We start from the raw sequence: 24247 nt of genomic DNA, 5'->3' as shown, positions 1-24247 counted from the left end.
ATATGACACACGTTACTGTTGAGGAAGGTGTTGCACAGTCATCTTAACTGACGGAGAACGGGTAGGTTGTGGTTCAAGTACCGCAGTATGTGGGAATTGTTACACTTAACATTAGCATAGAAGCTCCTATGATCAACGCGGGGTTATTAATGTAGCTTTATATAAAAGATATCCATATTTGGCCATGCGCGCAAATACCCCGTCGTTGACTTGAGGCCTGATGTTCGTTTTTAGTGTTACAAGTCCTTTTGGTGTACAGATCAGATCATGCAGTGTGATTGGTGTACAGGTCAAATTTAGTGTACAGCTGAAACGGGGATTCTTTGAGTATTCACTGATTCTGGTATACGGTACATTTGGCGTTTGCAGAGCTATGTCCAGCGAATACACTTGAATGGCCTACTACAGAGATCGCCTCAGGCCCTTCAGGGCGGCAGAGGCGTGTCAGGTCCTCAACTCCCCGGATCTGACGCGCGTGATCCGCACTGCTCCTCGGGGCGTGAGAGGGGGTGAAGTCTATGTGTACTGCATAGAGGACGGAACGGATCCAGGTAGTACCATTAATATTACTTCTTTACTTCCTTGTCTTTTCATGCAGTCCACCCGAAGCGATTTGGTGAAGTAGATAAGCATGAAGACGAAAAGTCAGCATATTGTAATTTGTCGATATTCATCAGAGCCATTTTCATGATTTGAAGTTTCGCTGTTGATATCTCAGGATCGATTTATTATCATTTTTTGTGATTTAATCGAAAGTTATTTAAGATCAAGATTTGGAAATCCCGGTTTCTATATATAGTCTAATGCCCAACACGCATTTTCCGGCAAATTACGAAAATCATTCGCCACCAATCGTCCCTTTCCGGAATAACCCGAGTTCTTGACCGAGTTCGGGAATTCGTAACTACTCGTGTTATTCCGGCAAGCCGGATGGCCTCTTCTTGTAGGTCACGGAAAGAGACGAGTAGTTACGAAAGTTCTCTGGGTTCTTTGCGACTTGCCGGAATGACAATATGCTTACGAATGGGGAGTTCGAAGTTTCGAATCGTCCCGTGGTCTACGGAGCATTCCGGAAAAGCATTCGTCACCACCCTCTCCATTCATATTCCAAATGAATTTTACTTGTCTCCCAATCCATGATAGTGTCATATTCGACAATGCGACCCTGTTCGTTTGATAACGGTTTAAGAATCTAGAATCTACACCGAAACGTAGCTCAATGTAACGAACAAGAAGTTGTTATTCGTAAAGTTTGATTCGCTATTGAACATATACGACAAAACAGTCAGAAAGCGCATATTGATTGAGGTACAAACTCGTGTCAAAGGTATTCTTCCCTTTGCCGTATTCTTTGAAAATCAAGTCAAGTCAGCCTTGTCATCGCCTGCCCCATTCCACGCTACATATAAACCATCTGCCATATATTACTTTCGTATACATGTATTTATGCACGTGACTATCACGTGATAAGCTGAAATTGTCGTCTGCTCTCGGCGGTTTAGCTGTCATGAGATGGGTCGCAAAATTTCAGAACTCGACACTCACGTGTGTACACCAAACAATTAATTGTTAGATGAAATCAGGAGGGGCATTTGATTACATGAGGACATGAATGATTCTGGTGGATTGTTGTTTTCAGATGATCTGGCGGCTTGCTTTGGAGATTTTACGTGCGCTTTCGAACATTTTATTGAAAGCTGCTTTACGGGTTCCAAAGCAATACATGTATGATGTTATTTCATATGTTGTTGCATTTCCCTTCACTGAGGAAGTTTTAGTCTGACGTTTTTGGAGTCAGATTAGAGCGGTGTCGGAGAATAACGAACAAGCGGCTATTACTGAACACAATTTTATTTCTCGCATTGTTTTCTCAAGTCGCCAGTTGTGACATCAATTTTTATGTGCATGGTCTGCTCCTTAAATATACTTCAAAAGACGCAGAGAAGAAAACTGGCTAAAAGACAAGCAACGGGAATTACATCCTTAAACATGGTGCTTATACTGACGATGAGTGGGTTAAACCAACAAGTCTGGCAAATCTGGGATACCCCATTCTGAATATAGTACCATGTCTATTTTAGTAAATACGCAGTTCCAAAAGATAATTTAAGGCTTCGTTAGCAATGTACAGACTATAGCGTCCAATCAACAATAAGCCTAAACCATATTCCATGAGTGACCATCGTCCTCTTACTTAATAGAGGAATACAGTGGTCACTTAGGTAAAAATGCATAGGGGTAATTAAGAGCAGTGGTCACAAAGGGGCAAAGTTATTTGAGCATTAAAGAACAGTAAGGGATTTGTTACTCTACCAGAAGTTTTATTCCCTGAGTGACCATATAGGTATGAAATGGCAAGTACTGTTCTCATATGCTATGGATGTGAAGGGTTCGACTGTTTGACTGAGGTACACAGCAAGGTTATGACATCTTGTTGGAAGGCAAAATATTGAAGTTCTAGTAATACCTTGGTATACCTTTTCACCCCAGTCTACACCCCAATAGGCCTTGCCATGTCAAACCCACAAAGATCTCTCCAGAGAATATAGAGACTCCCACACTCCACAGTATTCTTCATTGGTTTCATGTACAGATTGAAGTAGATGTGAAGCAGAGAGCGAGAGAGATCATGTGGTCCTGCCACAGTTAAGCTGATGAGGCTCATTGTTAGCTCTGGCACACTTTCTCCCTCTGCAGGAAGCCCAGACAATGGACTAGACTTCCAGGAAGTGTTGCCTAGTTGAACCCACCAAGAATCTTCCAGAGAATATAGAGATTCTCAAACACTGCAACCTTCTGCATTACTCAGGGTGTCAGAAGGGCTGTACTGTGGTAGAGGGCTTGGAAACACTCCTCATCAGGGACAACACTGTACTTGAGATGTCTGAGACAGGGCTCCAGATAAGGATCATATCAGCATATGTATGGATGAAAAATACCGATACGCATGATATGGTCGGAACAAAATGAGAAAACACAGTAGATACCCACTGCAGCAATGGTGTACGGTCTTAGAATTGTTTATGAGTTGTTTTATTGTTTATTTGCCTGTCTACACAAGAGTAGCAATGTTGTGGTGCATATATGAGTCACAAGATTACTGACATGCCATTAAATTCCATTCAGTACTCCTATATTGAAAAAATAAGGCGTGCTTACTGTTGTTGAAAAGTTATCGGGAACCCTGACAAGGTCTACAGATGCATCATGTTTTTCCTGAATCTTGCCTGTCACATTACCTCCTGAGGGAACAAAATTTAATAATATAAATAATTTCATTGGTTTTTATTAAAAAGAGCAAGATCATGTTTGTTTTTCTTTGGTCATATTCCAGGGAGGTTACAAATTATTATTATTTTCATTATGTTCTCTTTTAACCAGACAATGCTAGCACATAGGAGTATGTCCTGTTCATGTATTCAATATATTGTTCCAGATGGGTGGAAGGATGACAACATACACTTCCAACATGATGGAACCAGTAGGCAGCCCAAAAACAAACCTACAATCAAGAAAACATTTTTCCAAGCAAAATTTAGTGAAACAGAATTTTCACGGGAGTTCAGGAAGCATGTTTATGTTTTGTATCCTCGTCCCAATCAGTTTGTGTTGATACACTATCTAGGCAATGTATCAATTGCCAAGGAGCCACGGTGGCCAAGAAGAGCCAGCAAGTCTACCCCATCCAGAGAGGGCCATACTTCCTCCTCAGGGTGTGACCCATGCTCAGGGACATCACAGTCAGTTAATGATACTGGACAGTGTGACAGCTCTACGTATATGGCTGTGAGTGAAGATGATGAATGTCCTGTCCCACCAAAGAGACAAAAACTGCAAATCAAACGTGCTGAATTAAAACGTAAAGTTGAAGCTATCCTTGCAGACATTGACAATCCTGCACTCTGGGAGGTTGACACAGATTTAAGAAGTAGAGGCACACAGAGCAGCAGAAGTGTCACAGACCAGTTAGAAGATCTGGTCACCTCTGGGCAGTTTGCCTCCATTGTGGATGGACTCCTTTGTGATGTAAGTTGGCAGATGCGACGAGGTGTGAGCTCCAGAACCAACCCATGTATGTCTCTCACAGAGCAGGTCAGACTGTTGTGGCCAACAGATCTCAGTGAAGTACAAGCCAGGCTGCAAGACATGGACGTAGTGAACCTGCTCCAGTTTGATGAGCTCGAGCAGGAGACTTTGATGGTACTTCTGTCAGCTGTAGTTGTAGGGGCATACAGAACAGACACACCAACCCTCAGCTTCATGCCCACCTTACAGCAATGGCCCAGACACCTGGGGCAGGCTGAGATTGAAGATGTGGAGGTGGATGTCACTGCCAGCTACCGGATTGGGGACATGACGATAGATGGCAGCAGTCTTGCTACATTGCAGGGGCGAACATGGCTGGATGACAATGTGAGTATAACAGTCGTTATTCTGCATACACAATTCACCTACAATATATTATGTTGCATATTGCCTTCATCACTAACACTTCATGATTCATTCACAACCAACACATCATAGCGCATGTTACTAAGACCAATTATGACACATCATAGTGTATGTCACAAAGACCACTTATGACACATCATAGTAAATGTTAGTAAGACCTTTTTCATACATGTCAGAGGTCAGTGATCCACCCATAGTCAGCAGCAAAAGTCTGTTGGTTCAGGTAACAGGCAACAAGACTAGTAAGGAGGAAGAAGCTGTAATGAGTTTTAATGTTCTAATGAATATTATTCCCCTTGAATGCAATGTTGAGATGCTTTGCTAAACTGAATGTAGGGAAATCAAAACTGTTCCAGTTTGTAATAAATCTAGAATTTATCCACATAGTGAAAAACACTTACGATTATAGATAACCCCTAAAATATTGCGCACCATAATATTTATATATATTGGTATATTTTAGGTGATAGAGTGTTACTTACGCCTGCTGTGTGATGGTTGTTTGTTGAGACACCACTGCTATGTGTTACCCTGCCAGCTGGCCATGCTTTGGGAGAGAGAACAATACAGCCAATACATCTACAAGGATGTAAGTCTCTCTACACACTGACAACATTATTAATTAGTCCGCATATATTTAGTACATGTTTACACCCTGGGGGATGTATGTCATTGTTATAGGTGCTTCTGAGCATATTCACTTTACCTTGTATCTATGTTTCAGGTGGATTTGAGTGTATTCACCTCACCTTGTATCTATGTTATACTTATAGATTCATTCGAGAGTGTTCACCTTACCTAGTTGTAGCAGTGTTACATATATTCGTAAAACTCATAAGTTCAATCATAATTCATCATGATCATGATCATTATCAAATCAAACATCATATTTCAGAAACATCATTATCTGTTCCATGTTGTCTCAGTCTTTGCCGTTGAATGCCGCCTCTATAACATCTTCACCTTTTCCTTCTGTTTCCTGGAGCCCTGTCAACAGGGATTTCCCTTAATTTCCTCTCTATTCTTAGCCAGGTAACCCATTCTTTGGGATTTTCCCTTTTCTATTTATAGGTCACATCAAAGACTTCCTTTGATGTGCTACCTACTTCCTTATTGGCTATTGTGTCCTCTGACCTCTTACTTCCTTTGGCCACCTGTTTTCCACCTCACTCCACTTGCTGTTGTTGAGCTGGAAACATATTTCCCTTCCTCAGGTATGGCCATTTTTCTATCTGTTTCCATCTGCCTCTATATTTCATAATTCTCTATCAAAAGGTGCAAAATGTCCTTCAAATAATAAAAGTATAATAACAAAAGTATTATTTAATTGATAATCATATTTATTGAGTTAAAAATATTAAATTATAAAATTGGTGTATATTTAAACATGGCTGATGCCATGTGCTCAAAGTTTATTCCATAGTGCAATATCTTTTACCTGGTCTCTGATATCTTAGATAATATATTTAGCATAACTTACTGTGATATTTAAAACTATTTAATATTTGTTAAAAATTATTTACTTGGTTAAAGAGTTTATGACTCCACTTGCTGTTGTTGAGCTGGAAACATATTTCCCTTCCTCAGGTTGGCTCAACAACAGCCTCATCCAGCACTGCAATAAATCATATTATCGATTCATCATCATTGTCTGTCCTCTTGAGTCACAGCCCAGAGCCGAACCATACAAGCACGGCTACATAGTATATATGTTATAGGTGGATTTGAGTGTATTCACTTCACCTAGTATCCAAGTTGCAGGAGCATCTGAGGGTATTCACCACACCTAGTATCTTTGTTAGAGGTAGATATGAGCATATTCACCACATCTGATATCTATGTCACAGTTGGATCTGAGCGTATTTACCACACCTAGTATCTATGTCACAGTTGGATCTGAGTGTATTTACCACACCTAGTATCTATGTCACAATTGGATCTGAGGGTATTTACCACACCTAGTATCTATGTCACAGTTGGATCTGAGTGTGTTTACCACACCTAGTATCTATGTCACAGTTGGATCTGAGTGTATTTACCACACCTAGTATCACAGTTGGATCTGAGTGTATTTACCACACGTAGTATCTATGTCGCAGTTGAATCTGAGTGTGTTTACCACACCTAGTATCTATGTCACAGTTGGATCTGAGGGTATTTACCACACCTAGTATCTATGTCACCGTTGAATCTGAGTGTGTTTACCACACCTAGTATCTATGTCACAGTTGGATCTGAGGGTATTTACCACACCTAGTATCTATGTCACAGTTGGATCCGAGTGTGTTTACCACACCTAGTATCTATGTCACAGTTGGATCTGAGGGTATTTACCACACCTAGTATCTATGTCACTGTTGAATCTGAGCGTATTTACCACACCTAGTATCTATGTCACAGTTGGATCTGAGTGTATTTACCACACCTAGTATCTATGTCACAGTTGGATCTGAGTGTATTTACCACACCTAGTATCTATGTCACAGTTGGATCTGAGTGTGTTTACCACACCTAGTATCTATGTCACAGTTGAATCTGAGTGTATTTACCACACCTAGTATCTATGTCACAGTTGGATCTGAGTGTGTTTACCACACCTAGTATCTATGTCACTGGTGGATCTGAGTGTGTTTACCACACCTAGTATCTATGTCACAGTTGGATCTGAGTGTATTTACCACACCTAGTATGTATGTCACAGTTGGATCTGAGTGTATTTACCACACCTAGTATCTATGTCACAGTTGAATCTGAGTGTATTTACCACACCTAGTATCTATGTCACAGTTGGATCTGAGTGTATTTACCACACCTAGTATCTATGTCACAGTTGGATCTGAGTGTATTTACCACACCTAGTATCTATGTCACAGCTGGATCTGAGTGTGTTTACCACACCTAGTATCTATGTCACAGTTGGATCTGAGTGTATTTACCACACCTAGTATCTATGTCACAGTTGGATCTGAGGGTATTTACCACACCTAGTATCTATGTCACAGTTGGATCTGAGGGTATTTACCACACCTAGTATCTATGTCACAGTTGGATCTGAGGGTATTTACCACACCTAGTATCTATGTCACAGTTGGATCTGTGTGTATTTACCACACCTTGTATCTATGTCACAGTTGGATCTGAGTGTAATCCTTTCACCTAATATCTACATGTCACTGGTGGATCTAAGTGTTTTTGACTCACTTTGACTTACCTAGTGTCTATGTTACAGGTGGATCTGAGGGTATTCACGTGGCTGCTGATGCCAGTTTGTGTTGGAAACAGTCACTGGGTACTCCTTGTAGCCAATGTCCGAGACAAAACAATTTGTGTCATCAATTCAAGACAGTCAGACGAAACATTGAAGCTTATTCCACACTGGAGGTAATTGGTCATGTGAATGGCATTCACTCTTTTAGCTCAGCGCAGGTGTAGGTAAATGCAATGCATGTGATAGTCAATAGTACAGGTACACAGTACACACATAGTTTATGGTAGGTAACAAACAGTACATTGGATAAACATGGTATATCCTTCATGTATTTAAATTATACAGTTCATGGAATATTGCATGTTGCAGACAGCACATTATGTGTGGTCAGTTGCAGATATGGGATAAATATGTTGTATAAATTATGTGTACATGGCCTGATATGGTTTGTACAGTCCACTGAGTTTGTTGGCATGGGTTTGCAGACAGTACATGGCAGTGAGGAGTACACTGACAGGCCAGACATTACGAACATGGAGGGAAAGGCCATACAAGACACTTCCACAGACAGATGGTGATAGCTGCGGAGTCCATGTTCTGATGGTAGGAAGTACACCTGCATTTACAAACTAGGGATTCTCATCAGAGGTAACCTTTCCTATTTAGTCACTGAGAATGCCAAGCCAATTAGGTTCCATTTTCAGTTCTCTTCACATTGACTAGATTTAATCTTTTATTGTGAAACTCCTCCTTCCACTTAGCTGAACAGAAATGATTATATAAATACATCTTTTAAGGCTGCTGAAACCCTTCTTAAAGGCCAGCCTCCGTGTGTGATGCGGAACTGTCACACCAAGAGATTCCGCCGCTATGCCCTCAACAGACTACTGTCTAACGGCCACATGGAGCAACAGCCCATTACCACAGGACGTACAGACTCTCCACAGGTTGTCTGCGTGGTTCCTCCACAGATAAAAGATAGTGAATGTACTTCAAACACACAGTCTTGTCAGGGTAAGCAACATCAGTAATTAGAGAGGTGTGTAGTGGATGTTTATTTCATATTTATGCATATTTATTGAAATCTGTTTTCATGCCAATTATATGCAATGTAGACATTACATCACATATATAGAGTGCATGTATTCAGAGATGCAAACATCTACAATTTTATTGTACTTGCTGTGAATTAAAGCCTCAAACTATACCAACATGATTGCACTAGAAATTCTTTGAAATATGAAGAAAATTGATTAAAATTTGCACATATAGACAAAAACATATACTTTCATTGATTATATACATTTTCACTAAAAATGAAAAGAGAAAATATAATGTGGATAATTTGGAAATATGCTGGTGGAGGTATGTGAAATGAAACCTTCACTCTTGATTAGTATCATGTTTTCTTTATCTGAATCCAGCATAATTTCAAGTATTTAGTTGACACTTAATTTTATGGTCAAACTACTAATTTTTTGCCTTGAAACTTTGATTTGCAACACTTTGGGGTTGGCATCTGTGATGTGTTCATGGTAGACTAATATGCACATTTTACTCAAGGTGTGACACATCACCAGTAACTTTTATGATGCATTCATGGTTCACTGTGGTGCTAATGTGTATTGTAAACCAAAAGTCACTCTGTTCTGTAATCTGATTGGTTGAAAAACATGATGAAATGGTGTTAGATTCATGGAAACTGCAAGACTATTCACTGTGTATAGACACATAGAAACATCGCAAACAATTGTTTTGTTGTGTCATCAACAGTGGTGACGTCATTCAAATCATATTGTGATGTAAAGTTAGAATGACGTCACAAATGAGCAACACCAGATGCTACCATGGGAACCAGCTGAAATGGCCAGCTGATGACACTCCACTGCTGTACCCATACTCGATGTAAATGAGTGCAGACAGTAAAACCCTATGGTTTACTTTTTTTGTGTACAATGCCATTGAACATCACGTGTTGGCCAATTTCCGTGTGTTATTGAGTATTTGAAGCACACGAATACATTTGGAACCGACAGCGTCATTCATGGTTCATTGTGGTGCTAATGTGTACAGGAATGTAATAATAAAGTCCAAAGTACAATACTGCAGAAGAGGCACAAGTGCATCAGATAAACATCATTGCACCACTTGACTTGTCAGAGCTCTCAAAGATTGCATACAGAAAGCCTAGTATCGGGTTCCTGCTGGGTTGAGAAATATCTTGAAGATTTAGGACTTGGTCATGGTGTTGATGGTGTGCTTTGTGCATCCATCAGGTGATTCCTTTGTGTTTTGCCCGGTATTCTTGCAAACTAAAAATTAACTTGCAAAATTGCAGGTACGTACAATTGCTGTGTTTTGTCATCAAAGGCACTGCACTGTCTAGAGAGGTGGAATATTTAGATCAACATCTCATATTGTATCTCGCAGTGTTGAAAATCAGCAATGGTGAAACATCAAAGCCCCTTTATCTTGTATCACATACAAGACAGATATGGGAAGCTTGTGGTAAATGGATGATTTGTTGATAATTGTCAAATTGACTGGGTCACAATAGTTTGAGGAAATGATATTTTAGGGCAACACAGTTGGGAGTCAATATTAGGTTAGTCCTGCATATAGTATATGAGAGTTCTTCTGAAACATACACAGCTGTGATGTTGGTTTGAAATAAGAGTGTTTGTAAATGTCAGCATGTGTTTTGCTAATGAAACTTTCAGGGTATTGATGCTGAGGTCAGTCATGATCAGTTATATGCATGTTAGTATCTTCATAGATGGGATGTTCTATCTTTTGAAGAAAAGATATGACACATTGCCTATGTTGTTCCTTTAGCAGCAGCATCAACAGCACTGACCCCACTGCTGGCCACCTGTCGCCACCTGTACAGCAACAACAAGGTCTTATTTGCTGCTCTCCTGCTGTTGGCCATGCAAGGCGGGGAGATGAAGGCCATATTCTGGAACTTTCCTAAGAGGAGACACTATTATGAGGATGAGGATGAGTATGAGTATGAGTATGAGTATGAGTATGAGTATGAGTATGAGTATGAGTATGAGTATGAGTATGAGTATGAGTATGAGTATGAGAGTGAGAGGAGATGGAACCAGTGGGATTGGGCACTGCAGTTAAGTGGAGTAGAGGACCTCTCAAAGGCATACTCTTACAATGACATCAGTCAGTGCAGGGACATACTACAGTGTAAAGTGTTCATGTTTTGTCTGTATGTAGAGTGCAAACCGGAACTGTTTCAGACATTAAATGTGATACTCTGTGAACAAACAGAATACATTATCAAAACATTGCCATTGCAGTTCATCTGTGACCATGTCTTTGTTCAGCAACCTGACTCTGTCAGTATTTTGCATGTGTTGATCCGTCCTTGTCACTATCAGCTGCTGGCAAGGAGATTTGCTGCAGCAGTGGTAGACCGGAGATATGCCCATGTGTTCAGGCACCCAGCATGTAATGATCCCAAGTTTGTCCAGCATCTTGCTGCAGGTGTGAAAGATCTGACACCAGATGAGAGACATCTTCTATACAGCTCCACTGACATTGGAAGGTCTTTTCTGTCCTGCCTTTGCTCACCGAGAGAGAGATTCCTCTATGACAGTTTCTGTGTACAGGGATTCTCCCTACCGGACTGTACAATGGAAGAGAAAGTCAGAGTGGCCCTCCTGTGCTGTCAGTCTGGGAATATTGGTATGCTGGAACAGCTGGTATATGATGAGAATGTGAATGGACAAGTGTGTACATTTGATGGTCTTCATAAAGCATGTAAGAGTGGGAGTGAGGCAGTGGTGAGATTACTACTGGACAAGAATGCTGATGTATCAGTGACTGATGATGATGGGTTTACCCCTCTTCATGAAGCATGTGTGAGTGGGAGTGAGGCAGTGGTGCGATTACTACTAGACAAGAATATTGATGTATCAGTGACTGACAGGTCTGGGTCTACCCCTCTTCATAAAGCATGTGTGAGTGGGAATGAGGCAGTGGTGAGATTACTACTGGACAAGAATGCTGATGTATCAGTGACTGACTGGTCTGGGTCTACCCCTCTTCATGAAGCATGTGTGAGAGGGAATGAGGCAGTGGTGAGATTACTACTGGACAAGAATGCTGATGTATCAGTGACTGTCTGGTCTGGGTCTACCCCTCTTCATAAAGCATGTGAGAGAGGGAATGAGGCAGTGGTGAGATTACTACTGGACAAGAATGCTGATGTATCAGTGACTGACAGCTGTGGGTCTACCCCTCTTCATAAAGCATGTGTGAGAGGGAATGAGGCAGTGGTGAGATTACTACTGGACAAGAATGCTGATGTATCAGTGACTGACAGGTATGGGTCTACCCCTCTTCATAAAGCATGTGTGAGTGGGAGTGAGGCATTGGTGAGATTACTACTGGACAAGAATGCTGATGTATCAGTGACTGACAGGTCTGGGTCTACCCCTTTTCATAAAGCATGTGAGAGTGGGAATGAGGCAGTGGTGAGATTACTACTGGACAAGAATGCTGATGTATCAGTGACTGACAGCTGTGGGTCTACCCCTCTTCATAAAGCATGTGTGAGAGGGAATGAGGCAGTGGTGAGATTACTACTGGACAAGAATGCTGATGTATCAGTGACTGACAGCTATGGGTCTACCCCTCTTCATAAAGCATGTGTGAGAGGGAATGAGGCAGTGGTGAGATTACTACTGGACAAGAATGCTGATGTATCAGTGACTGACAGGTCTGGGTCTACCCCTCTTCATAAAGCATGTGTGAGAGGGAATGAGGCAGTGGTGCGATTACTACTAGACAAGAATGCTGATGTATCAGTGACTGACAGGTCTGGGTCTACCCCTCTTCATAGAGCATGTGAGAGTGGGAGTGAGGCAGTGGTGAGATTACTACTGGACAAGAATACTGATGTATCAGTGACTGACAGGTTTTGGTCTACCCCTCTTCATAAAGCATGTGTGAGAGGGAATGAGGCAGTGGTGAGATTACTACTGGACAAGAATGCTGATGTATCAGTGACTGACAGCTATGGGTCTACCCCTCTTCATAAAGCATGTGTGAGTGGGAGTGAGGCATTGGTGAGATTACTACTGGACAAGAATGCTGATGTATCAGTGACTGACAGGTCTGGGTCTACCCCTCTTCATAAAGCATGTGAGAGTGGGAATGAGGCAGTGGTGAGATTACTACTGGACAAGAATGCTGATGTATCAGTGACTGACAGGTCTGGGTCTACCCCTCTTCATAAAGCATGTGTGAGTGGGAGTGAGGCATTGGTGAGATTACTACTGGACAAGAATGCTGATGTATCAGTGACTGACAGCTATGGGTCTACCCCTCTTCATAAAGCATGTGAAAGTGGGAGTGAGGCAGTGGTGAGATTACTACTGGACAAGAATGCTGATGTATCAGTGACTGACAGCTGTGGGTCTACCCCTCTTCATAAAGCATGTGTGAGAGGGAATGAGGCAGTGGTGAGATTACTACTGGACAAGAATGCTGATGTATCAGTGACTGACAGGTCTGGGTCTACCCCTCTTCATAAAGCATGTGTGAGTGGGAGTGAGGCATTGGTGAGATTACTACTGGACAAGAATGCTGATGTATCAGTGACTGACAGGTCTGGGTCTACCCCTTTTCATAAAGCATGTGAGAGTGGGAATGAGGCAGTGGTGAGATTACTACTGGACAAGAATGCTGATGTATCAGTGACTGACAGGTCTGGGTCTACCCCTCTTCATAAAGCATGTGAGAGAGAGAATGAGGCAGTGGTGCGATTACTACTGGACAAGAATGCTGATGTATCAGTGACTGATGATGATGGGTTTACCCCTCTTCATAAAGCATGTGAGAGGGGGAATGAGGCATTGGTGAGATTACTACTGGACAAGAATGCTGATGTATCAGTGACTGACAGCTATGGGTCTACCCCTCTTCATGAAGCATGTGTGAGAGGGAATGAGGCAGTGGTGAGATTACTACTGGACAAGAATGCTGATGTATCAGTGACTGACAGGTCTGGGTCTACCCCTCTTCATAAAGCATGTGAGAGAGAGAATGAGGCAGTGGTGCGATTACTACTGGACAAGAATGCTGATGTATCAGTGACTGATGATGATGGGTTTACCCCTCTTCATAAAGCATGTGAGAGGGGGAATGAGGCATTGGTGAGATTACTACTGGACAAGAATGCTGATGTATCAGTGACTGACAGCTATGGGTCTACCCCTCTTCATGAAGCATGTGTGAGAGGGAATGAGGCAGTGGTGAGATTACTACTGGACAAGAATGCTGATGTATCAGTGACTGATGATGGTGGGTTTACCCCTCTTCATGGAGCATGTGTGAGTGGGAGTGAGGCAGTGGTGAGATTACTACTGGACAAGAATGCTGATGTATCAGTGACTGATGATGATGGGTTTACCCCTCTTCATAAAGCATGTGAGAGGGGGAATGAGGCATTGGTGAGATTACTACTGGACAAGAATGCTGATGTATCAGTGACTGACAGCTATGGGTCTACCCCTCTTCATGAACCATGTGTGAGAGAGAATGAGGCAGTGGTGAGATTACTACTGGACAAGAATGCTGATGTATCAGTGACTGATGATGGTGGGTTTACCCCTCTTCATGGAGCATGTGTGAGTGGGAGTGAGGCAGTGGTGAGATTACTACTGGACAAGAATGCTGATGTATCAGTGACTGACAGGTCTGGGTCTACCCCTCTTCATAAAGCATGTGAGAGTGGGAATGAGGCAATGGTGAGATTACTACTGGACAAGAATGCTGATGTATCAGTGACTGACAGGTATGGGTCTACCCCTCTTCATAAAGCATGTGTGAGAGGGAATGAGGCATTGGTGAGATTACTACTAGACAAGAATGCTGATGTATCAGTGACTGACAGGTCTGGGTCTACCCCTCTTCATAAAGCATGTGTGAGTGGGAGTGAGGCAGTGGTGAGATTACTACTGGACAAGAATGCTGATGTATCAGTGACTGACAGGTATGGGTCTACCCCTCTTCATAAAGCATGTGAGAGTGGGAATGAGGCAATGGTGAGATTACTACTGGACAAGAATGCTGATGTATCAGTGACTGACAGGTATGGGTCTACCCCTCTTCATAAAGCATGTGTGAGAGGGAATGAGGCATTGGTGAGATTACTACTGGACAAGAATGCTGATGTATCAGTGACTGACAGGTCTGGGTCTACCCCTCTTCATAAAGCATGTGTGAGTGGGAGTGAGGCAGTGGTGAGATTACTACTGGACAAGAATGCTGATGTATCAGTGACTGATGATGATGGGTTTACTACCCCTCTTCATAAAGCATGTGAGAGTGGGAGTGAGGCAGTGGTGCGATTACTACTAGACAAGAATGCTGATGTATCAGTGACTGACAGGTCTGGGTCTACCCCTCTTCATAAAGCATGTGAGAGGGGGAGTGAGGCAGTGGTGAGATTGCTGCTGGAGCATGGTGCAGATCCATCTGCATGTGACAACAGGGGAAAGACACCAGACATAGTAACCTGGTCTGCTGCTGTCAAAAGCATTGTGTCCACAGAGTGAGTATATGTTTTCCCCATGTTCATTATTTAATGTGTGAAGCTGGCCAACCCGGGAACATACAAGTCTAGATTTCAGTTTTTGACATTATTAGATGTCCTGATAAAAGTATGCCATCAAACTGCATCAGTATCACACATGCGCAGTTCCGGTCAGTTATGCTTCCAGTATTTTTTCCCCAATGTATAAGTACTTAACAAAATCGATGGACAGAAAAAGAATTCTTTGTGGTAAGTAACATAAAAGAAAAATAAAAGTTAAAGTTATAAACCCTAGAAGTTCATTTTAACTTAAAGGATATGGCAGGGGGTGGGAGGGTGGGGGTTGTGGTGGAGGGGGGAGGGGAGTTGATGTTACATGATCTTTTAACAGCAAGTTCTAGTTCACAAGTCATTAATTGTTTCATTCTCTATCAATCTTCTGTAAAAGAAACACTGAGATAGTCACACACTCAATTCGAGGTTACTGTATAAAATAAATATATGTTATTTCATGAATGGTATGAGAAATTCTGAAATGGTAATAACTGTTACACTTAGTTGTGAGAAAACATCTATTTATACTATCATGATTTCCTTCCGATGGTCGTGAACATGCTTGACACATTGGTGAATAGCTAATTAAGTATCATAATTAATTTTGTTTCATTAATTTAATGAACATTGGCGCTAAAAGATGGCGATAACTGTTTGGCATCTCTGAAAAGTCATTTCAGAAATGAACATTTACTGTTTCAGATTAGTTTCCATGGTTTTGTTTGTTACTTTATATTTCTGGAGCTGTATTTCCTCATTTTTGTGAAATTCAAGAATAGAAGAGTTATATTTCACAAATGCAAGGGTGATCTGAATCGTTTTGACGTTACAAGTAATTACAAATATTTAGAACGCCTCTTTTGCAATACTCTTGCAATATTTGTGCCTCTATTAAAACAGTACTGTAAGCACTGGTGATAGTGTGTTCCTACATACTCATCTGCCATTGTGTGATTCAGTGAAATGTTCATGGAAAAGACTGGATATTTTGTCTCAGGCCCTTGCACAAATAACCCAATATCCCACTCTTTACTAGTTATCTGATAGGGATTTGGGACTCAAGGCACTGGTGCCATGGATTCCATAGCAATAGTGTTTTCAGCCAATCCTCAGGGTCTGTGTTGTCACATAACAGGGGCAAGAGGGAGGTGGCACCCCCATGCTTGAAATCTTCCTCTTTCTGCCTGCACTGTCAAGGTGACAACAAGCCATCTTAACCTTTGGATTGTGTTTTAGGTTTCACCTGGGCTGTTCAGTCGGAGCTTGCAAACCATAACTAAGTCTTCTGTTTCAGTACACATTATTACTGTCCTTTTGTGTTGTGTCATCTTTGACTGGAGGACTTTGGGCAATAGGCACACTTGCCCATCATTTTTCCTGTGAGACACAATTGTTACTCAACCACAGAAATTGCCCAAGTCTTACATTTAGAAAGCAAAGCTGCACACTTTTTCAATGGTCATTTAATAAACTTTCCTGACTAAAGGGGGAGTGCGCAACCCCCTCTTGATCTGGGGTTGTCTTTTGGTATGACGTAACTGGGGATTGAACCTGCAATTTTCAGCTCTTCAGGCAGAGGTTCTAACCCCTATGCCAAGGAGGGGGTTCAGTGTGCTCTGTAAAACCATGAAAGTAACTTAATTATATCACAGCTGTCACCCATGAAAATCATCCATCCCAATTCCTTCTGTTATGTAGTGTAACAATGCAGTCACATTATCAGTGACAAGCATCATACCTACAGCAATGAAATACACCAGCAAGAAAATGAGGTTAGAAGAAACCAAATTCTGTATCACCATTGATTAAGTATCATCACTCATTCAGATGTGGACTTTGAAATAACTTTCTTAGTCATAGCATTTTTTGCATTGGGTTTCAGAAGAAGACGGCGAGGCGTTACTGTGGATGCTCCTGGAGGCTGTGATGTAAGTGTATTGTGACTAGTCATGCCCAACTGCTGTTCCTGTACTGGCCGCTAACCATGACACACAGACTAGCCACATTATGGAACATACTGCCTGCAAGCATACAACAGACTGTTCTATACTATTAAATGGAAAATTAGTTTGAGAATATTCAAAACATTGACCCATTGCTCCCTTTATGGTTAAAGATTGCATAGCATGTCATTTGGAATGTATTTGTATGCAGAGACCATATACCGATATGTGGTCTCTGTTGTATGCAACAACGTTGTCATGTAAATGAAAGATCATAAATGTGAAAAATGTAATGGTCAGTGTATGAAACTCCTAAAATACCCTGCAAGCCCACAGAACTGATAACTGAGAAATGTTGCAGGCCCTGTTATCATGTAACCAGCCCTGTATTTAGAATAGGAAACTGAGATAAAGTGTTTAAATAATGTAATTAATGAATTCATGTGTGATTGTCATATACTGTCAGAAAGGAACAACACTGTACATTGGCTGAAAACATTCTCTGTACCAATAACATTTAGTGTTAGATAAATGGGTAGGCTGATCTGTGAAAGTGATTGTTTGATTGATCATGAACTTAACAGACATCATCTGGCTTCCACATTTGTAAATTATTTTTGAAATATTTCTCATAGTCAGTGACATGGTCAAAAGTATACCCTTTGAAATGTATTGGCCCACAGGGCTGGCTATAAAATAAACTTGTATGCCCGCCATGTAACTAGCAAGCAGTGGGCCGCTGGGCAGATGCTATTTCATACACTGTAATGATGCAGTATTTTCTATATGATATATATTCAAATGATGCTGGTCACAACCTTCTGCATATACTTCTTTATCCTCTATAAACCAGACCCAAGCAAGTCAGCACAAAGGGACACCGATGACTCATCAACCTCAAGTTTGGCCAAAGGTACAACAGTCTGATATAAACATATGGAGTACCAATTGCCCTCCAGGTACTCTGTTCACAAGACAGCCAGGTGGATCTCAGCTCTTAAAACAGACAGATGGATCTCAGCTCATGACACAGCCAGGTGGATCTCAGCTCATGATACAGCCAGAAGGTTCTCAGCTCATGACACAGCCAGCGGGTTCACAGCTCATGATACAGCCAGAGGGTTCTCAGCTCATGACCCAACTAGCTGGTTCACAGCTCATGATACAGCCAGAAAGTTCTCAGCTCATGACCCAGTCACCTGGTTCACATCTCATGGTACAACCAGAAAGTTCTCAGCTCCTGACACAGCTGGGTGGATCTCAACTCATGAGACAGCCAGGTGAACTTCAGCTCATGACACAGCCAGGTGGTTCACAGTTCTGGACACAGCCAACTGGACCTCTGTTCATGACTCAGCCAGCTGGGTCTCAGGTCAGGACAGAGTCAGATGGACCTCAGCTCTTAACACAGTCAGATGGTTCTCAGCTCATGACAATGTCAGGTGGATCTCAGCTCCTGACACAGCAAGGTGCACGTCAGTTCATGACAGAGCCACCTGGTTCTCAGCTCATGGCGGAGTCAGGTGGATCTCAGCTCATGACAGCGTCAAATGGTTCTCAGCTGACACAGACAGGTCAGCACCCATTCACCTTTCCTTCAAGCAAATCTCAGTTTCTACCAGATTTTCGATTGAATACACATAAAGATTCAGCAGTCTCCCCATCTGATTCATCTTGTCTTACAAATATGTCCGACATAACAACACAGCCAGGGTTTTCTTCAATGTCTGGACAAGTAACTACATCACACAGTGTGATGGAAGCCCAAGATACACCTGAGAGCAATATATCTTATAATAGTAGTGACTACTATACTATAAGGGTTGAACCTGATTGCCGGATGTCTTTATCAGGTGATCAACATTTACAGGAACACAATCTATCTGTACTAAACAGTGCTCCTTTCAGGACATGTCAGAATATGCCTTCAAGACTGACCAACAGCCAGCAGGTTGTGTATACTCAAGCCAAGGATGAGACTATAACTGTGCCATCCATTGAATGTAGCACCACGCCAAGCAACTCCAGTAATCATTCCATACCAAAAGAACCTGTGAGCGATAGCCTGGGGCCAAGCATCCTAGACTCTTATGCTTCTCACCCAGCCTCAAGTATGGCGATGTCTTTACAACAGGTACCACTCTCATACAGTCATACAAATTCACAAAGCTTACTGCTGGAAAACGTGGTGTTAAGATCCCAGTTCAAAGAGTCATGAAGAGTATTTCATTTCCTATATTTAACATCTTTGAAGATTATTAATTTCCTGGGCTCAATCAGAAAATGTTTAAAAATGAGTTCTTTCAAATATATCATTTCCTATCAAGAGTATGGTCATAAAAATATATAAACATAAAACAAAAGTTAAAGTACCATGTTCTAAAATACAAGATTTCCAAACATCATTGTTCTGTGTCTGTGTGAGTGCACAGAAACTGTCTACCATGGCTGAACTATAACTGTGGCAGGATCATCTGTTGACCATCTGTAGCTAACATCATCTGTTGACCATCTGTAGCTAACATCATCTGTTGACCATCTGTAGCTAACATCATCTGTTGACCATCTGTAGCTAACATCATCTGTTGACCATCTGTAGCTAACAATCATGTGTTGACCATCTGTAGCTAACATCATCTATTGACCATCAGTAGCTAAGAATAATCTATTGATCATCTGTTGCTAGCAATCATCTGTTGACCATCGGTAGCTAAGAATAATCTATTGACCATCAGTAGCTAGGAATAATCTATTGATCATCTGTTGTTAGCAATCATCTATTGACCATCAGTAGCTAAGAATAATCTATTGATCATCTGTTGCTAGCAATCATCTATTGACCATCGGTAGCTAAGAATAATCTATTGACCATCAGTAGCTAGGAATAATCTATTGATCATCTGTTGCTAGCAATCATCTATTGACCATCAGTAGCTAAGAATAATCTATTGATCATCTGTTGCTAGCAATCATCTATTGACCATCGGTAGCTAAGAATAATCTATTGACCATCAGTAGCTAGGAATAATCTATTGATCATCTGTTGCTAGCAATCATCTATTGACCATCAGTAGCTAAGAATAATCTATTGATCACCTGTTGCTAGCAATCATCTATTGACCATCGGTAGCTAAGAATAATCTATTGACCATCAGTAGCTAAGAATAATCTATTGATCATCTGTTACTAGCAATCATCTATTGACCATCAGTAGCTAAGAATAATCTATTGATCATCTGTTGCTGACAATCATCTATTGATCATCTCTAAGAATCATCTATTGACCATCTGTAGCTAACAATCCTATCTTGAGGATACCAGTTGCTAGCAATCATCTATTGATCGTCTATAGCTAATAATCATATCTTGGAGGTGCGGTGGGTGAGCTGGGTTAAGTGCCAGACTAGTGATACAGCGAGGTTGAGGTGTCGGGATCAAGCCCACCTGTGACTGCGTGTAAACACCTTGGAGTCAGCTTTGTGTGCAGACTCTTTCCGTGTTGTCACAACCCCTGAGTGTAGAGTACACCACCCTGTGCACTTAAAAGAACCCACGAACCTGTTGATCAGATGGTGGCCACATGAATATGTGCAAACACCTAGTTCCAGGTACAGCAACGTGCAGCGAACTTGCAAGAGTTGTATGGTCCCCAGGGAGTTGAGACTGATATGATGGACCATTGATGGTGACATCCAGGGATAAAGGGAAATATGTCAGTGCCTTGAGCAGGCACACGTCTTGATATGTGTGCTATATAAATATCCAATAATAAATATCCTATAATAATGATATCTTGAAGAAACCAGTTGCTAACAATCTTCTCTTGAAGCTCCAGTTCCTTTCCGCTTGACAACAGAAGGTAGCATTGTCCCTTCTTAAAAACAACAGATACAGTACTCTTTTGTGGAATGGAGCGCCTTTTGCTGAAGGCAGAGCAGTTGTTGTCAATGGTTATTCATGAATGATGATGATTAGCTGCCAACACCATCATGTGTAGTTTGTACATATACTGTGTTGGAATATACTTTGTTGAATTTGTTACTCTGATGTTTGTTGGTTGTGCATTTTGTACAAGTTTGTGTTGATTTCACAGTGATTTTGTGATTCACAGATACACTCTAGTGTGTCATATACTTTTTATTCAAAGCACCTAGATTATGATTATCAATTTTCTTTATATTGTGAAATGCACCTCTAGGTTATGATGCAAACATAGACAAGTCCAATAGTGCACCCCACCAGCAGGCTTTCCACTTATTACAGGAGTAGCTAGCTGACACTTGGGAAAACTAAATCGTGATGATTGAGAGAACTAAACCGTGATGATTGAGAGAACTAAACCGTGATGATGTGGCATATAAATCAATTGGTTTCAAAGTAGGGTCAATCTGGAGTAAACTCTGACCCTCCTTTGAAACTAGTTCATTTATAAACCATCTTGAGTAAACTCTGGCATATAAATCAATTGGTTTCAAAGGAGGGTCAGTCTGGAGTAAACTCCGGCATATAAATCAACTAGTTTGACTCATGAATCATATTGGAGTCAAAAGGGACAACAAATTGAATAAGATACATAAATTCAGTGTTTCTAAAAGGACTAAATCAGGTTTGTTGGCGTGATTTGCTCCAAGGCAGTATTTGGGCCTATTTCCCACAAAGTTTAAGCCAGAGTTCACACCAATACACAGATGGGGTGTGGTCTCCTTCTCCTCATCAAAGCTGTCTTTAGATTCAAAGTAATGTAGTATTCACATACATTCCGTGAAGTATTGCAAATTCTACTCACTAGTTCATTATGTAATGAGTAAAGAAGCATATTATGAAGGCTCATGGTAATATCTATGTATGCAGATAGCCTACAAAACATATCTTTTGGAAATATGTTTCTGTTTTTTTTAATCCAGATTTGAATTTCCCACTGTATCAGTCAGGTGGGAAGAGGAGGTGTGTTTCCTAATAAAAATGACACTATATCTGTTGAAATGTTAAACTGCCAAAATTGTAACACTATGCCAATAATTTGTCAGTGTTATCAATGATAAACTACAGTGGGGGCCAAACACTGATTTTATTTTGAGGAAATGCCAGCAGTGATTGCATGAGATGTTTATTAAAATCATCTTAATTGAAAGTAAAATCTCTGGGTGTGTGTGTTATGGATTTATCTTCCTTTTTTTAATTCTCGTTTTCTTAACCACACTGTAACGATTTTTTTTATTCCCCATTTTATTTTCAGAATGTAATCATTTACCTACAGGCTGCCGATATGAAATGCCCCATTTTAAAGCAACATTCTTTTATTCCAGCAAGTATTTACATTTCAAATGATTGTTAACTTTGTCTTTTGCGTTTGGTGTTTATATCATTGTTATTATTTAGTCATGTGACAATTGCAAATGTAAAATGAATTCCCCTAGGGGTAATAAAGTATTGGTATTATTTGTGCTGTATTCATTTTGACAGCTGTGGTACATGATTTTCCAAAATATGCTCAAAAACTGGGGATATGTTTGCAGAAAACATGCATTATATACTAACCCAATAGCAATATATAATATTTCTGTTACAATAACTGCTTAATATATAAAATATTCTTATAAAGGAATAGAAATTCTTTGATGTGATATTATCAAATCGTTTTTAGCTTAATCACCGGTACATTGGGCCAAAATATCTGTGCACAGCTGATTGCTATTTCTGGCTTAGTTGAATAACAGCATAACAGGAACAGCAATTAAATTTTCATATCTAGTGATTTTTTATTGCAAGTTTCCTGTATATATATGTTTTCATATTCAAAGTTTGTTTATTTCCACCTTCAAAGATATAATTATGATTGGGCTCAATACACCAAATAACAGTTTTGTTATGTCCTTGGAAATTACGATTTTACTTGGCCTTTGGTCCACATTATGTAATAGGTCTAGTGATGCGGGGATCATCCATGGATCCCAAGACCGGCTTTATGGGGAGGGATGACTGTATATCACCAGATTTTTTGTTTTTAGGGAATTACTTATATTGTAGCTCAAATACATAATATGACAAGACATTAGTGACAATTGTAGGAATATGTTTATTTGTATTTCCAGTAAAAACAACCTAGACCAGCTATCAAGTGCTTGGTTTCATTCAAGAGAGACAACTCTGTTAATGCCCTTTCATTAGTTTGTGAAGAGTTATCAACCTTTGTTTACTTGCTAGCACACAGCATTTTCAGTGATCCTCAGTATGGATGATTTAGAGAAGAGGAATTTGTTTTTAGAGTATCATAACAAGGACTTCAGATCAGGTAAAGTGATTTCAAGTGGAATAGGCATCCCTTTGTCCACAGTTTATGGTGTTTTGAAACATATTGCAAATGGACATGGCATCGAGCACCAGGGAGGCACAGGCAGGTCCAGAAAATTGACTGTCGGTGACAGGAGGCAGCTTGGTATTGTTTCTAAACACAAATGGAGTTTCGAAAACTTAAGGCAGGATGTGATTCATAGAGGAACTGTGGCTGTCTGTAAGGAGACGGTTAGAACTGAACTGCATGTAGTGGGTTGGCAGAATTCCATCACTGATCATGAAACCTTAACAAAAGGAGCAAAGGTTAAAATGGTGCCTACAGCATAGAAATTTTAACTGGGACAATGTGATTTTCTCAGATGAAAGTTCTGTGTGGCCGTTACCTAATACTCTGAAATTCTGGACCAAACAAACTGAAAAACCTTTGTATCAGCATCTGAAATTTAATATGTAGGGTGGCATATCAGTGTAAGAGTTAATGCCCCTCTGTATATTTGAAGGGAATAAGAACAGTAACCAGCACACAGATATTCTCAAGGACATTTTTGTATTTCCCAGCAGGATAACGACTCTAAACATAGTTCAGCCTGGATTTCAACCCAAAATACGACATCATTGGATTGGGCAAGCTATAGCCCTGACCTAAATCTGATACAAAGTGTTTAGGGACTTATGAAGGAAAGTGTCAGTAAAAAGAATCTGGTAAATATTGTTGAAATAAAGAAGAGGTGGTCCAAT

At 40.7% G+C, this 24247-nt stretch overlaps 1 protein-coding gene across 1 annotated transcript; it reads left to right on the top strand.

The window, feature by feature from the left end:
- LOC137273391 (uncharacterized) lies at positions 1-22648 on the top strand. The gene is made up of 11 exons (XM_067806021.1): positions 1-61; positions 370-551; positions 3437-4413; positions 4916-5041; positions 7682-7833; positions 8146-8263; positions 8458-8674; positions 10496-15236; positions 17155-17200; positions 18069-18168; positions 18220-22648. The coding sequence occupies exons 2-11, from the start codon at positions 395-397 to the stop codon at positions 19431-19433; spliced, it is 7848 nt and encodes a 2615-aa protein (XP_067662122.1). The 5' UTR covers positions 1-61; positions 370-394; the 3' UTR covers positions 19434-22648.
- Positions 22649-24247: the final 1599 nt, after the last annotated feature.

Source organism: Haliotis asinina, chromosome 2 (assembly GCF_037392515.1).
Source record: "Haliotis asinina isolate JCU_RB_2024 chromosome 2, JCU_Hal_asi_v2, whole genome shotgun sequence".
NCBI lineage: Eukaryota > Metazoa > Mollusca > Gastropoda > Lepetellida > Haliotidae > Haliotis > Haliotis asinina.
Note: the sequence above shows the minus strand (reverse complement) of the source record. Positions and strands in the feature narration are given on the sequence as shown.

What these genes read in the sequence shown, in the direction of transcription:
- LOC137273391 (XM_067806021.1), top strand. Translation starts at nt 395, where the DNA reads ATGGCCTACTACAGAGATCGCCTCAGGCCCTTCAGGGCGGCAGAGGCG. An exon ending in GCCAATACATCTACAAGGAT is followed by an intron (nt 5,042 to 7,681) that starts GTAAGTCTCTCT and finishes TCTATGTTACAG; the next exon opens with GTGGATCTGAGGGTATTCAC. An exon ending in AAACACACAGTCTTGTCAGG is followed by an intron (nt 8,675 to 10,495) that starts GTAAGCAACATC and finishes TTGTTCCTTTAG; the next exon opens with CAGCAGCATCAACAGCACTG.